This window comes from Astatotilapia calliptera, chromosome 7 (genome assembly GCF_900246225.1).
Source record: "Astatotilapia calliptera chromosome 7, fAstCal1.2, whole genome shotgun sequence".
NCBI lineage: Eukaryota > Metazoa > Chordata > Actinopteri > Cichliformes > Cichlidae > Astatotilapia > Astatotilapia calliptera.
This window is the reverse complement of record NC_039308.1, coordinates 66211554-66226536: the sequence shown is the minus strand read 5'-3', so window position 1 is coordinate 66226536 and position 14983 is coordinate 66211554. Positions and strand designations below refer to the sequence as shown.

General features: G+C 42.3%; 1 protein-coding gene across 2 annotated transcripts in view; it reads left to right on the top strand.

Moving 5' to 3' along the window:
- The window catches only part of cdh13 (cadherin 13, H-cadherin (heart)), a 387431-nt gene that overhangs the window by 262173 nt on the left and 110275 nt on the right, over nt 1-14983 (top strand). For both annotated transcript variants that reach the window (XM_026176725.1, XM_026176726.1), the window contains exon 8: nt 47-225. In XM_026176725.1, the coding sequence (XP_026032510.1) occupies nt 47-225 (179 nt within the window). The remainder of the gene's footprint in view (nt 1-46; nt 226-14983) is intronic.

The window sequence follows — 14983 nt, the reverse complement described above, 5'->3', positions numbered from 1 at the left end:
AAATGTTCAGTTCTGACTCAGCCTGGTCCTTTAATCTCGTCCCCAGGAACCACAGTGATGACAATGACGGCGTTTGACGCGGACGACCCGAATACAGACAACGCCGTTCTGCGCTACAACATCGTCAAACAGTCTCCAGACAAACCTTCCCCGAACATGTTCTACATTGATGCAGAAAGAGGAGACATCGTCACAGTTATAGCTCCCACGTTACTTGACAGAGAGGTGGGTTAACTCGGCAAATCTGTTCCTGTGTTTGTGGTGTGGGCCTCTGCACTGAGCGGTACTCAGCGGTGTGGTGTTGGTGGTCAGGAAGTTGTCACGAGGCTTAAACGTGTCACTGGAGTTTCTGAAACGAAGCATCCATTCATTCCCAACGTGTCGCCTGTGCTGCCGGCAGACTCAAGAAACCACGTAGTCGGTGTCTGTGTGTCGTGTAAGCCGCTTCGGTGTTTGTGTGTGCCTTTGTGTGAGGGAGCACCGGCGCGTTCCAGCTAGCAGGCGCAGTAGCTAGACGAGCGCCTTTCCATTTCCCCGTAAAACCAGAGCGACACAACGGGATGATTGCTTTTCCAGCAGGGTGACGAATGCCAGAACATCGATTGGCTCCGCTGGTGGAAGAGGAATATTAGCTGTTGTCAGACACTTAGCGAATAGTTTAATTGAGGTGATACACACTCATCCGTCGACTCTGGTGGTGTCCAACATCCCGAAAGCTAAAAACCTCCCATCCGGAACTGTTGGAGCCGTGGTGACTAACTGCCCTGATGAGCCAATCCCTGAGCTACAGTAGACCGTTTAATAGAAGCCTAATTAATTAAAAGGAGGATGAAATGAGATGTAATCGATGCAGTGTGCAGTGTTGCTGCTTTTGTGAGGTGAATAAGAAATCATCCAAGAGATACACAGCTGGTGGTTTTTCCTGGTGTAATAGGAGGATGAAAGTGAGACTTCCAGGATATTTCAAAAGATAATGCTCCAGTAGAGTGTAGAAAAAACAGCAACAATAACACTGCTTCTCTAATGTCTGCAGCCAAGATTTATTACACCACTAACAGGCTAATGTTCAAAAAAGCAGCTGAATGCCTTTGAAGAAGTCAGAATTTTTCACCTTTTCTCTTCATTTTTAAACTCCTGAATTTCGTAGCATGTACTGTAAAATAACCAGTAACGCAACTCAAACTAACTCGCGTCCATATGTAAAGCTGAAGTCCAGTTGGAAATACAATTATTTCAGCTTTAAGCTTTAACGCCTTGGTGTTCATTAATACTGCATTTCTCCATGTGCATGATAGGTTATAGGTTTTTGAAAAGATCATGTAATGCACTTGATTTGCACTTATTTTGATCAACAAATGTTAAAGAACTTGGACTCGGAGGGAAGGATTCTAAGAAGTCGTGTAAAAGAGAGCATAGCATTCAAGTGTTCTGATGTTTGAAGCAATGAGTCAGTTTTATGCTGCCGTGCAGGATCGTCGGAGTCCTCGAAAACGTTTAAATGGGCTCAAAGAAAAAGAAGTGAAACAAGTTTATTTCTATAATAAACAAATCATGACAAATATATGTATGTGAGAGCTCTTTGTGGTATTAATAGTCACATGAAAAGCCTAAAACAACATATATGATTGAAAAGAGGGCAGATGGAAGAGCAGAAAGGGTACCTTAAAACTGTCCATATCGAGGTCTGACGAAATTTAGACGCAGCCACTTTAGCACGTCGTCATGACTCTGACGCCAGCTCGATGCAGTTTAGCTCCATCTGCCAATATAGTTTTTAAATACAGTATGTCTTTTGTATGTCTGCAATATTCTGCTTTGCAACAAAGGCAAAACACCAAATGGATAGGAGAAACAAAAATATTCCCTATGTTCTTCAAATTCCTCAGACATAATTCAGGTGGCGCTATAAGTGTATTTGGATAGACACCTCACCTGCCCCAGGGAAGCAAAAAGCAATCCGGAGAAAATTGGAAAATCAATTTTGTCACATTGAAATCAGTTTGATTTTGCCTCTAGTGCTTTCTCTGAGGCGTAAAATCCTGTCTTGATATGCACATTTATTCCAGCACTCTCTGTTTTTCTCCTCACTTTATTGTAGACATGTCTCCCCTTGCCGTCTAATATTATTCTGACACGCGAGGTTGTTGGATCAATGGCAGGCTGTAATTTCTGACGGCTGGTAATGCTGCAGGGATGAGGCCATTTTCTTAAGTTAGAAAAGATCAAAGAGTTTTTGTATTTTTCACTGGATTTACATGGAAATCACTGTTAATGAGTCTGCATTGCAAATATGTCCCTCTTCACCTGCTGGCCGTGCAGAGTGCAGTTACTACAAGACTCAAGCACTATTCGTACGGTACACATCAAAACTGCACGTCACTGGATGCTAATCAATACAGGGTTCCACCTTCCTTAGTCTCCATGAAGGCGAGCACGAGACTGTCGATGTGTTTTCTTCCTCTGTGCGATTCAGCATGCACATCTATGAGTGTTTGTCGGTAAGAATAGCTCAGATAAGCTTAAATTAATAAATTATCTGTTCAGAGAAAACAAAACACCTTGTGAGATAGTGGCGCTTCATGCTGCGCACATCTTCCTGCTGATCCTTCATCCTGCACAAAAAAATAATCTCACCATCTCATTTATCAGTCTAACTATAGTTTCATCAGTCAGCTGTGCTTTCATGCACTGCCTCCCGTTGTCACAGCTGTACTGCAGCACATTATTTTTAAAGGCTTGTGAACTAAAGGAGCAGAAATTTGAATCAGAAAAAAGCAAAGAAACCTGCAAAGGTGGCGGACGGCAGGAAGGGGTGCACTGAAATCTCCCTTTGTCTTCAAACTCACATCTGAATTTTAATCAGGTGTACTGATTTGGCTCTTTTTGCTGTGAAGGACTGGATCTAGAGTCTTACCTACCAGTTTTCTGTCTTTTTAGAGCTGTAAGTCATAAATATGTGCTCATCATAAAATTCGATATTTTATAAAATAAAATGCTTCTAGTTAGTGGACAAAGCTTTTCAAAACAAATAAAATCACGCTGAAAATGATTTGCAATACATTTCCATCCATCTGGGGCATCTTTAGCATTAGGCTGCTGGGGGGGCAGCGGCCAAGGCAGAGAAGCCCAGACCTCCCTCTCCCAGGAGAGCTGAGAGTTATAATCTCTCCAGCATGTCCTGGGTCTGCCCTGGGGCCTCCCACAGTGACAGATTCCCAGAACATCTAACGGATGTTCTCCTTTCAGTCACTACCCAGAGCTTGTGACCACAGATGACCGTAGGGACATAGGTTGGCCGTTAAATTGAGAGCTTCGCTTTTACACTCAGCTCGTTTCACCAGTACAGCGTCTGCATCACTACAGTTGCAGCACCAATCCGTCTGTCGATGTCACGCTCCCCTCTCCCCTCAGTCAACAAGCCCCTGAGATACTCTTCCACTTGGGGTGGAAACTCGTCCCCCAATCCTGGCTGGGCACGCCACCCTTTTTCGGCTGAGGACCATGGCCTCAGGCTTAGAGGTGCCAATTTTTGTTCCCGCTGCTTCACTCTCAGACTCGCGCTGCTCCAATGTGAGCTAGAGGCCACCGCCTGATGAAGCCGACAGAACCACATCATCTGTGAATGCCAGACACGAAATTCTGAGACCACCCGAGTGGTACCCATGCACCACCCATGTTTGCGTGGGTTCTCTCCGGGTACTCTGGCTTCCTCCCGCAGTCCAAAGACATGCAATTCACGGCGTTAGGTTAACTGATGAATCTAAATGACCCATATGTGTGAATGTGAGTGTGAATGGTTGTCTGTCTGTGTGTTAGCCCCGTGACAGACTGGGGACCTGTCCAGGGCGTACCCCGCCTCTCACCCTGTGGTAGCTGGGATAGTCTCCAGCGGCCCCACGACCTTGACAAAGACAAGCAGAAGAGAAGGGATGGACAGTATATTTCACTTTAGCGCATGTGTTATGCTAGATAAGCTGTTTGGTATTTGTTACAGTTTTGGAGAGATATATCTCTGAGGCCGATCAGCTGCTCATCCATCATATTTGTGGCAACCAACTAATCGATTGATGCATTTCTGGTTTAGTCTTATTTATACTGTGTTCTGAGTTACGCTGAATGCATTTGAACAGTGTAAGTAGAGATGTGTGTATACGGTTTTCTATTCTAGGGACGTCTTCTTACAGACACCAGGCAGAGACGTTCTCAGAAGTAATGAAATAAGAAAACTGAGAAGGGTTCCCAGTGTTTTTGGCTTGAATATATTTGTTACAGGGCACACACACCAGTCATTCTGATCTCTTTTAGTCCATGGAGTGTCCGTGTGCTGGCTGGTTGTAACCGGAGAGGACAGACTGCTAATGGCAGTGTGACTTTCTGACTCCCTAATGCTCTCCGGCCAATCTGGGAGCTGTCACTGCTCAGGATAGCCAATCGATAGAGTTGACCGACCCCTTCGCCCCTCTCATGTCTTACAAAGGTGAATTACATGGAGGGAAGAGGATGTCTGCTTGTGTGTGTGTGTGTATTGCCACTGAATTGTGATGTTTGCAGTGATATAAATGAAACTTCGCTTCTTGATGTGTTATGTTTGGTGAATCAGCCAAATTAAGGCACATCTTAACAGTTCCCATTTTTAAGGTAAATTTCATTTTAAAAGTACTTTTGAAAACTGTTTTGACTGCTCTGAAAATGAGAGTGGAAAATAAATTTGATTAGCATCGAGTCTACGCAGGGTGGGGATCTCCAGGCCTCGATGGCCAGTTTTGTGTCCTTGATCCAACACAGCTGATTTAAATGGCTAAAAGACCTCCTCTACATGTCTTGAAGTTCTCCAGAGTAGGGCTGCCACAAACGATTATTTTGATAGTCGACTAGTCACCGATTATTTTTGCGATTAGTCGACTAATCAGATCATCATCCATTGGACGTAAAACGTACAGCTTATTGCACCAGCAGCATCTGCTCTTATATAACTATCATTAGCTTACAGCTTTAAGTGTTTAAGGTCTGTGCTAACTAAAAATAAAGACAAGATGATAGTTTATTAAATTTTAATGAAATTTGCAGATTGTTTCGGTGAAGTTTAATAAACTCCTTGCTATCTAAAATATAACAGGACACCGGAGTAAACTCTCGAGCATCTCACACTTCTGATAATCAGCTGTCTGCTTGACATTTATTCAGCTGTGTAAAAACTATAACTTTAATCTCAGCCAAACCGATTTACTCAGGAACAAATGAAATACTGAAAAAAGCCAAACAACAACATTTTTAAGTTATCTAAGTGACTCATATATCATGTTTAACCTGAGTAGCGAGCTAGTGGGTAACAGACATCTCCGAAAACGTCGGAGCGCTTTTGAAAATATGTGGTGTCCTGATAAACTGAGCAGATATTTGAGGTTTACACAGCTACATTCCTGCCTGAAAATATGTTAAACGTTTATTTTGTGACCCAGAAAGAATAATAAGAGTAATATTAAAACTAACTAGCTGCCGCCATTGTTGGAAACTGCGCTGGGCCGCGCTATGAATTCTGGGACACAGCTTCTTCTTCTTCGGGGTTTAACGGTAGCTGGCATCCTTGTACATGCAGTGCTGCCATCTTCTGTTTCAGTCCGTTATTACACTCTTAAATCCTGCCACTTATTCCTGCGTTTTTTGTGATCTTACAAAGTTTCAAACGACGCGTCGACTATTAAATCAGTCGTCGATGATTTTGATAGTCGACTAATCGTGGCAGCCCTACTCCAGAGGCCTGGTAACGAACTCATTTGGTCTCTGTTGACGTGACGGTTTATGTGCTGGGCACTGTCAGCACTGAGATTAGGACCTGTGCTGTAAATGTGTTTACATGTCATTATTCACTCTGTTATGCTTAACTAGTGCAGATCTCAAGTGACAGGTAAATGGATGCACACACTTATCCCTGATCAGTGCAGAAAGCAATGGCGGCTGTAAGTAAAGCGACCCGGTGTTTGTTTAGCGCGACCTTGGCAACACGCTTCCTGACAGCGTTCGGCTGATAAGAAAGCGAATCCCGTCTAATGGCTTATTTGGCTCTGTGGCTGGAGTGGCTACATGCCGGTGTGTTGGGATGAATGAAACCTGAAACTTTGGCAGGTTCCACTTTAAGGGGAAACTGCATTCGTTTTCTCCATCACCACTGTTGTGATCCCCTGCACTCCCCCCACCCCGTCGCTCCCTTCTCCCTATGCTGTCATGTACATCACATTGTTTTCTTGGTTATTTTCATTTTGTGTTATTTTCTCTCTTCTCGCCGCCTTACTGTCTATCTCTGTTTTTTCCCATCAGCCTTGCCTCCCCTTCTCTGTCAACACTTCACTGTGGACATCCAATTACTCGCAGGTCATAGCATAGTGATTCCATTCAGAGCAGCACCATTCAGCGCAGGCCTCAAACAGCCATTCAAATTACATCCTTGGCCGCCTTCAGAGTTGCCGCTCTGCAAAATGTTGTTTTCAAACATTTCTGGGGCCACCACCTAATCTGATCTCCCGAACATAATTGAATGTCAGTCGTCACATAAAGATGGTTGCCTCTCTTCAATTAGCATCTCGTTTCCTCGTGTCACAGCAACGAGACAAAGCAGACAGAAATATTTACTCCTCCCAGGTAGAGGCCGGAGAGAGTTATTATATTATGTCATTTATATGCAAATAATACAGCACAGGGAACACATTGATAAGATTTCATTACAGCAGATTTGATGTACACTTCAGTTTATAAACTCCCTTCATTCTCCTATTATGATCTGCAGATTGGTAAGGTGTGAGTAGATGAGTCGGACAAAGACAGATGCAGGACGGTATGGACTCACATGTAGGGATGGGTACCGGTATCCGGTGCCATGATGGCACCAGTTCTGTCATAAACGGTAGTAACCAGACCGAAAAGCAGCGCACATTTCGGTGCTTTTATTTCCTGAGCTGTGATACACTTTAGATTCTAGCCAATCATTTTACGTTTCCGAGGATAGTAGGCGGGGCCAGGTACGTACGTTCTTTTAGAGCAGAGCTACAGATTAAAAATGTCCAAGGCGAAGCGGTCAAAAGTCTGGCTGTACTTCACAGCAAAATATGCAAACTCAGCAGCAACAAGTGCTTTAAGCTGATACTGTGATACTGTCAAAGGAGGTAACACCTCAAATCCGATGAAACACCTGGCGACGGATAGCATTTTGTTAAAAGCCGAGAAATGCGCCGTATTTGATAGCTTGCTGCGAGACCTCACACTGAGCACAGCAAAAAGGCTAAAATGACCAAAGAAAAAGTGGAAAACAGCTGAACATGAGAGGTTTTTGGACAAAGTTTGTGTTTTTTCCATTGTTTAAGCACTGCTTCCAGCCAAGAGTGATACCATAAATCCGCTATAGCTGCAGAAAAGGCTAACATTGTTATCTTTTTACAAAAAACAGCTAAACATGAGAGGTTTTTGGACCAATTTTGTGTTCTCCATTCATTCAGCACCAGTTCGAGCACTGTTTAAGCACCGGCACTGTTTCAAAAGTACCGGTTTGGTACTGGTATCGGATAAAACCTAAACGATCCCCATCCCTACTCACGTGTAGGTTCTCAGAGGGCTCGGGAATCCGAACAGGTTCAGCTCTTTTTGGCTGGCAAGAAAGAGACGCCATCAGAAGGTTCTGGCTCAGTATGTGCTAGGAGATGCAACTTAATAGAGAAATGAGAGTGGAGGAGAGCTAACGTGATCATGAGTGGCAGAATGGAGAACAAATTTAGAAGCGACAGAGTGATTTTATTCATAGCTGCAACAATGACTACAAGGCACTTTGTATTCACTGCTTACTGAAATGTTTTTCAGGGCTGTCTTTAGCCACAAGCTTTGAGAGTTTTGTGGAAGTAATTTAGAGTTCTTATAAAACTGGCCTCAGTATAAAGACCTGAGTGAACTACAGCCAGTCTGGACCACAGGTAACGTGAAATATATTCAGAGGTCTCGTATTTCCTCGTTAAATCCCTGTTGAATACCTTCTGAAGCAAATTTCAATGAATTTAGAAAAGTTGGAGGCATCTGAGATAAGGGGGCAGCTTTCCACTCCCTGATAGTTTTGTTAGTGATTAATATGCTGATCTTTGAGACTGATTACTGTAATCAAGGTAAAGCTGTGTTAGCCTGAACGCGTGTCCGTTGTCCGTATAGACGCGCTGCTCTCCTTCAATATCTGAAATGAATTGAGATTGGGACTACATTAATAATCTGGAAGCAAAATCGCAGTACACAGTAGATTTCTTATCTGTTTGTTAACGTCACGTCTGTGAGTTGTACAACTTTAAGGGGCGGGCAGAGACATCTTCACCCATCAACAAACGGATGAGGAAACAGTCTCAGCACATCCATCATTCGCCACAGTAAAGGTCATATAACAATAAGCAGAACACGGTTTGGGTTGGAGGGGAAGCTTAATATCTGGCATATTCATTCTTGGCACATGGATGCAGCGTCTGCTCCCCTAACTTCAGTTGTAGTATCTGGTATGTACTGTGTACGCAGCATTTGTGCAGTTTACCTTTGGATGTGTTCATGCATCCATTTATATAAGATAAACTGATAGTGTTCAGGCTCACTGTAACCACTCCCCCTTATTATGTTTTAAAGGTATCCATTTATGTATTTGTTTACTTACCTGTTTTTACTATAATATAGTTTCACACCTGGTTTTAGTCCCTTCATTTGGATCGAAGTGGTTTAAAAAAGGTCAGTTTTGCCTGTGAAGCAGCAAGAAGTCAAAACCAATTACAGTCACACTTGCTCACGCATACGTGATGGCTTTTAACTGAGAAACGAAGCCTAGAGAAGAAAGTGAAACACATGAGTACATTACCAAGAGATCCCATTATAAAGAATGTTACTGCAGTGTCTCCCATGGCCAGTAGCCAGACGTCTGGCAGCTGTAATCAATACAGTGTAGTTGGTGTGAACCCAACCACCTCACTCTCTCTTGTTCTTCCCTGAAATGAACAAGGTGAACACCGTTCACGGGCATTGATGAAATACGGCGCTCTTATTTTCCGTCTTCATCTCAGTCCTTCCTCTCTTCAGCCTCCTCCTCTTCCTGCCTTCCACTCCTCTATCATGCCTCTGTCCAGTTGCATTAGTGAGGAAATGAGATTCCCCCTAATTAATTAGATCTCCGAGTGCTAAAGATGGAGATTACACCCCAATGAAGGTTAGAGGTGTCAATCACAGTTTTTTTTTCTCAAGCTGAGCGTTCCTCGAGATAAATTGAGCCCCCTGGGCATTGTGGGTAAAAAAAAAGTGTGTTGTTAATCTTTGTTTTTTTCTCTCTCTCTCTTTCTTTAATTGAGTCTTGCAGACACTACTCAATGAAAGTCTGGGACCAGAGAGAAAACAACGTGGGAAATTATATGTCCCCTGACAAGCAGAGACGAGAGGCACAGTTTGAAAAGATGAGAGAGAGAAAATGAAAATAAAAGGGATGAAGGTGAAAAATTGGATCATTAAGATATTAAGAGGGCGGAACAATGGAGACTAATAGGACAGGACAACCAGAGAGAGAGGAAGGCAGGCAATCCAAATTACTCCAAATTAAAATAATCTTTGTGCATGCAGTGAGACAGCCATCACTGTAGGTTATTGATATTTCCTGATCAATTTATTAATAAATAAAAAAAACAGTTAAACATGTTTGTGATTTTTTTTTCTTTTCTTTTAATTTTATTTTTTTCTTTTAACCAGTTCTTTGTTCTTGGGTAACAGAGAAAACACGACATTACTGGATTTTCTTAGCAAATACTGTCTGTGGTTTGCAGGAGAGCAATGCTTCACTGCTGCATACGTTCAGTCATCCCAGCTATAATAACTCTTCAAATATCTATAATTTATGCTCACAAGGCCACGAGGGTGGAGACACTGCAGCAACACGTTCAGTTCAAATTCTGAAACATCCGAAGACGGTCGATGAAGAAAAAGTCGTTGTTATAAAGGGGGATCTGATGGCACCCGGCAGGACGCCCAGTTTTAAAGTGCGGTAAAAAATATTTGCCTCCTTCCTTATTTGTTGTTTTGTTTTGTTTTTTACACTTTTTTCAAAATAACATTTTTCAGCTTGAATATTAGACAAATGTAACCTAAGTCTAACCTAAGTGATAGAGCTGCATGGAACCTCTCGCCAGAGTTTTATGAAACAAGTAGATACTTTTTTTGAACACACACACACACACACACACACACAAATGTAACCTAAGTCTAAATGAAATCATCATTTAAAAACAAATTTTAAAATTTGTTTTTAAATGATGATTTCATTTATTATTGGAAAAACATGATCTGAACCTACCTGGGCCTTGTTGAAAGAGTAAATCAGTAATAAAAACCTGGTTGTGTCAACGGTGGCAAAAGAGTTGCAATGAGAGTTCATCCATGACTCATTCATGCAGTCACGAAATAACTCAGATTATCTAAAGTCTGCAGGCCTCACTTATCTGAGTTACGATCAATGTTCGTGATTCAACAATGACAAAAACATCCATGTGAGAGTTCGAAGGTTGAAACTGCTGCTGACGAAAAGAGCACAAAGGCTCATCTGCCAAAAGACCTCTTTAATGATTTTTAAGACTTTTGGGAAAATATTTTGTGGACTCACAAGACAAAAGGTTTGAGTCTCTTTACATCTGCCCTAAAACTAACAGAGTCAGAAAGGGTTTTATTGCCAAATGTTGAGCAGGTTTACAACATTAGGAAATTGCTGCGCAAACATACTGTCAGATTTTTATTTTATTTTATTTTTTTTCAGAATCAACGCAGTATTTTATAATAAAGAAAATCATACCGACAGTCAAACATGGTGCTGATAGTGTGATAGTCCGGGCTGCTTTACTCCTTCAGGACAATTCGCTGTAATTGATGGAAACATGAATTCTGTGTTTTACCAGAAAATCCTGAAGGAGAGTGTCTGACCATCAGTACGTGCCCTGAAGCTCAAGCAGGACAATGACTCAAAACACATCAGCAAGTCCATCAAAACGAAGGTTTTGGTGTAACAGTCTGGACCTAAATCCTATTGATACGCTTTTAGACAAGCCTGTCATGTTTGGACCCCCCCACCAGTGTGGCTGAATTAAAGCAATTCTGCAAAGAAATGTGCAAAATTCCTTCGATGCAATGTGAAAGACTCGTTACCAGTTATGAGAACTACTTGACTGCAATTCACGTATCTGTTTTATGGGGCAAATACTTTTCCACATAGGACCAGGTAGGTTTGGGTCTTGTCTAATAATCTTAGTCAGTTCTGTTTTTTTTTTTACTTCCGCTCTCTCAATTAATTTGTCAGTTAATTTTTTAAGTGCTTTTCTTAAGACTGAATTCAGATCAGGACTACATTTGGAGTAGCAATAATCTGGAAGACAAAATTGCAGCACACAAATGCCAGGGACGCAGGACTCTGAATGACTAAAGGTCGCAGCTTTATTTCTGGAGAACATTCGAACATGAAATACAAGAAAACTAAACTAGGAACTAGAATCATGAGGCTCCAACTAGAACACAAAACCAGGAGACAGAGAACCAGAACATTACCAGAAGCACGGTGAGGGTACGATGTGACAAAGGGAAAACACAGGGCTTAAATGCACAGGTGAGACAATGAGATGATGGGGGACAGCTGGGACAGATCAGACAGGATGAGACAAAGGAAACAAAACAGAATACACTGACATAAGACTATCAAAGTAAAACAGGAAGCACAAGACATTGGCAAAGACTCAGAGACACGACTGAGTGGATGTGCAACACAGGGAAGACACAGTGACCGAAACTATGAGCTGGAACTACAAATATAATATGAACAGAAAACCAAAGCCATGTGTATCCTAGTCCTGCATAGCTTTGGTTTTGGTTTTGGCTAATATCTATCTTGCTATCGTGTGCAGGTATCGACTGCCTGAATGGACAATGCTTGTGAAATCCCTAATTAGGTTAAACACTGTAGTAGGTGTAAAATGTTATGTGTGTCTAGAATAACATAATGCACTATCTGGCCTCACGAACCGTTAGCGTCACGACTGCGACTTTGTGAGATTTAAAAATGCATAATTTCTATTAAACAAAGCTAAAGTGTCAGCTCTAGATATTAGCAGAGCACAAATATTGGCTCGTTCAAATGACTATGCACACAGAATAAAAAAAAGAAAAGCAGAAGACCTTTTTAAAATTCCAAAGTAATCTGCGAGCGCGGAGTGGATTCTGACTTTTCCTGTGTCCTAAGGAGGTACTGAAAGGGCAGCGGAGAAAAGGAAGTAGGAAAAGACAGCAGGGTGAGACCTGAATAATTAGGATGAGTCGACTGCTTGCTCGGAGGAAAACGTCTGTGCTAAGTGGAAGCGAGAGCTTCACTAATGTCAGAGAGGTCCCGGTGACGCTACGCTGTCATTATGCTTAGAGAGGGCATCGCCACTCTTACCGCCCTCTTCATGGCTCTTCCTCTACCTTCCGACTTTCTCCTTTTGTCTGTGCTTCCTGTGTCATTTCATCCTTCGTCTGCCTCCCCTCATTCCTCTGATTCAGCCCTTATTTTTTCCATCCTCATTGACCTCAGGATAAAGAGTATTTGTCAACAGCTCTTACTCTTCATTGAACCTCCACCCTACAATGGCACTTCAGGCGCGAATTAATTTTACCCTGTCTCTGTGAGAAAGCGCATTGATTGGAAAAGTTTGTTGTTGTGTCCTGAGTACTTTTTTATTGTCCCCTTTCCCATGCTGGTTTCTCCTGCTGATGAAACTGGGCTTGGTTCATTGCCTCTGTTAGAGCTGAAAAAATACAGTCGGGCACATCTCTCTTTAGGTCTCAATCGAAGCAGCCACAGTGTAAAGATCATTCAAAGTGCAGCACTTTGCTTCACAGAGACATAGATCAGCATGTACATCTATGCTGCTGCACGATCTGCAGTATGGGTTTGTATCGTAAAAGAGAGAATAAGCAGAGGAAGTTGTCATTAGCACAAATGCTGCCATATGTGCCGAGGTCATACGGTAATTCTCCAGCAGTGCGATTCTGTAAACTGTCTAATTTCATTAAGGCCGCTCTACCGAATGTCAAACAAGGGTTCTTCTGCTTTGCCATTTCTCAGTTAATCTAGTTTAATCTTTTTGTAGCCTGCTTGAATCGGAGCTTAACTGAATGTATGCGCAGTATCATCCTCCTCTTAACTTTGTTGTCTCTCTCTCAAAATAAAGGATAAAGGTTTAAATAAGGATCAATATATTGTATTGAACCAATACAGGCAGCTGTGTTTTATACATGAAAATAATGCTTGAATTTAACCCACGGTCATTCTGTAAGTTTCTGTGATGTTCCAAACACAGTCAAGCTTTTTCTGATTCGATAGATCAAAGAGTTCGGAGTCTACAATTGGCTGTTATCCTCTTCAAGACAGTCTCCTTGTGCAGCCGTACACTGCTCTTAGTGCTCCTGCTGTGTTTCCAGGTCAAAACTCACAATGTCAGCAAAGATTAAATTCTGTATCAACCTGACCCAACCTCCCTGTCAAGAATCGGCACAGGGCACGAAAGCTTCGTCTGTGATCCTGACACTGAACACGAGTGTTGGGAGAGACTCTCCAAATCCAACGATCAGGAGAGGAATGGAAAAATGGAAAATACAATCAAACAACAAGGAGAGGTGCACGAACGATACGAATGATGTCCTGTTGCATGTGAGGCTCCAACGGCGTTTGTTTGTTTGTTTACACCAGGGGTCCCCAATCCCAGTCCAGATGTGTCCTTGATCCAACACAGCTGGTTTAAATGGCTAAATCACCTCCTCAACATGTCTTGAAGTTCTCCAGAGGCCTGATAATGAACTAATCATGTGATTCAGGTGTGTCGACCCAGGGTGAGATCTAAAACCTGCAGGGACACCGGCCCTTGTGGACTGGGATTGGGGACCCCTGGTTTACACCAATGCCATTTTCATCGACACAACTCTTTAATTTCCCCAAAACTAAATTCCAGTTGATGTGATGCCTTTCTGACCCAGTGGGTGCAGTTTGCTTTGTAAAGAGTGTGAGGAGGGGCACTAGTGCACTTTGAAGTTGATAAAAGCCAAATCATACAGAATTTCTGGTCCTTTCTGGAGACTGTAGACCAGGGGCGTCGGACTCCAGGCCTCGAGGGCCGGTGTCCTGCAGGTTTTAGATCTTACTCTGGGTCGACACACCTGAATCACATGATTAGTTCATTACCAGGCCTCTGGAGAACCACAAGACATGTTGAGGAGGTAAATTAGCCATTTAAACCAGCTGTTTTGGATCAAGGACACATCTAAAACCTAGACTCTCTTCAGCTTCCCTTTGCACTTTGCTAACCAGATACTGGCTTCCCCTCTGCATACAGTACTGGTTTTTGATCTAAGTCCATCTCACATCAGAAGTATATTTTCCAGTTTATTTTTACGTTGCACTATTCCTTAATGATTTTGCTGGCATTGGTTGTGTGTTGTGATTCAGTACTGCATAGTAGGGCTGGGCGATATGACCCACAATTCATATCTCGATATTTTTTAGCTGGATGGCGATATAAGATATATATCTCGATATTTTTTTTAAGCCATAAAGTAAGAACAAAAAGAGTTCTTAGTCAAAGCTGTGTCCCAGATGTCACACAGGCACTTTTATTAACATACAGCACAGATGTACATGAAAAATTACTCAAAATTAAATTATGAGCATTCATTAAATAATAATGCTCCATAAATAAAAGAAAACAAGGTTGTTTTTGTGCTAAACAAAGAGCTCACAATTGTGCAGTCAAAATGTAAACTAAAAGACGCTGAGCGTAATAACAAAGACAGATTTTACAGCTGCTCTGTTCCCAACTTGTACTGCGTGACTGATAGCCTGGAGTTTGAAATCCGCTTCATAACCACGTCTCTTACAGGTGCCATTTATGGTCCTTATACACACACAATACGGTAATATTAC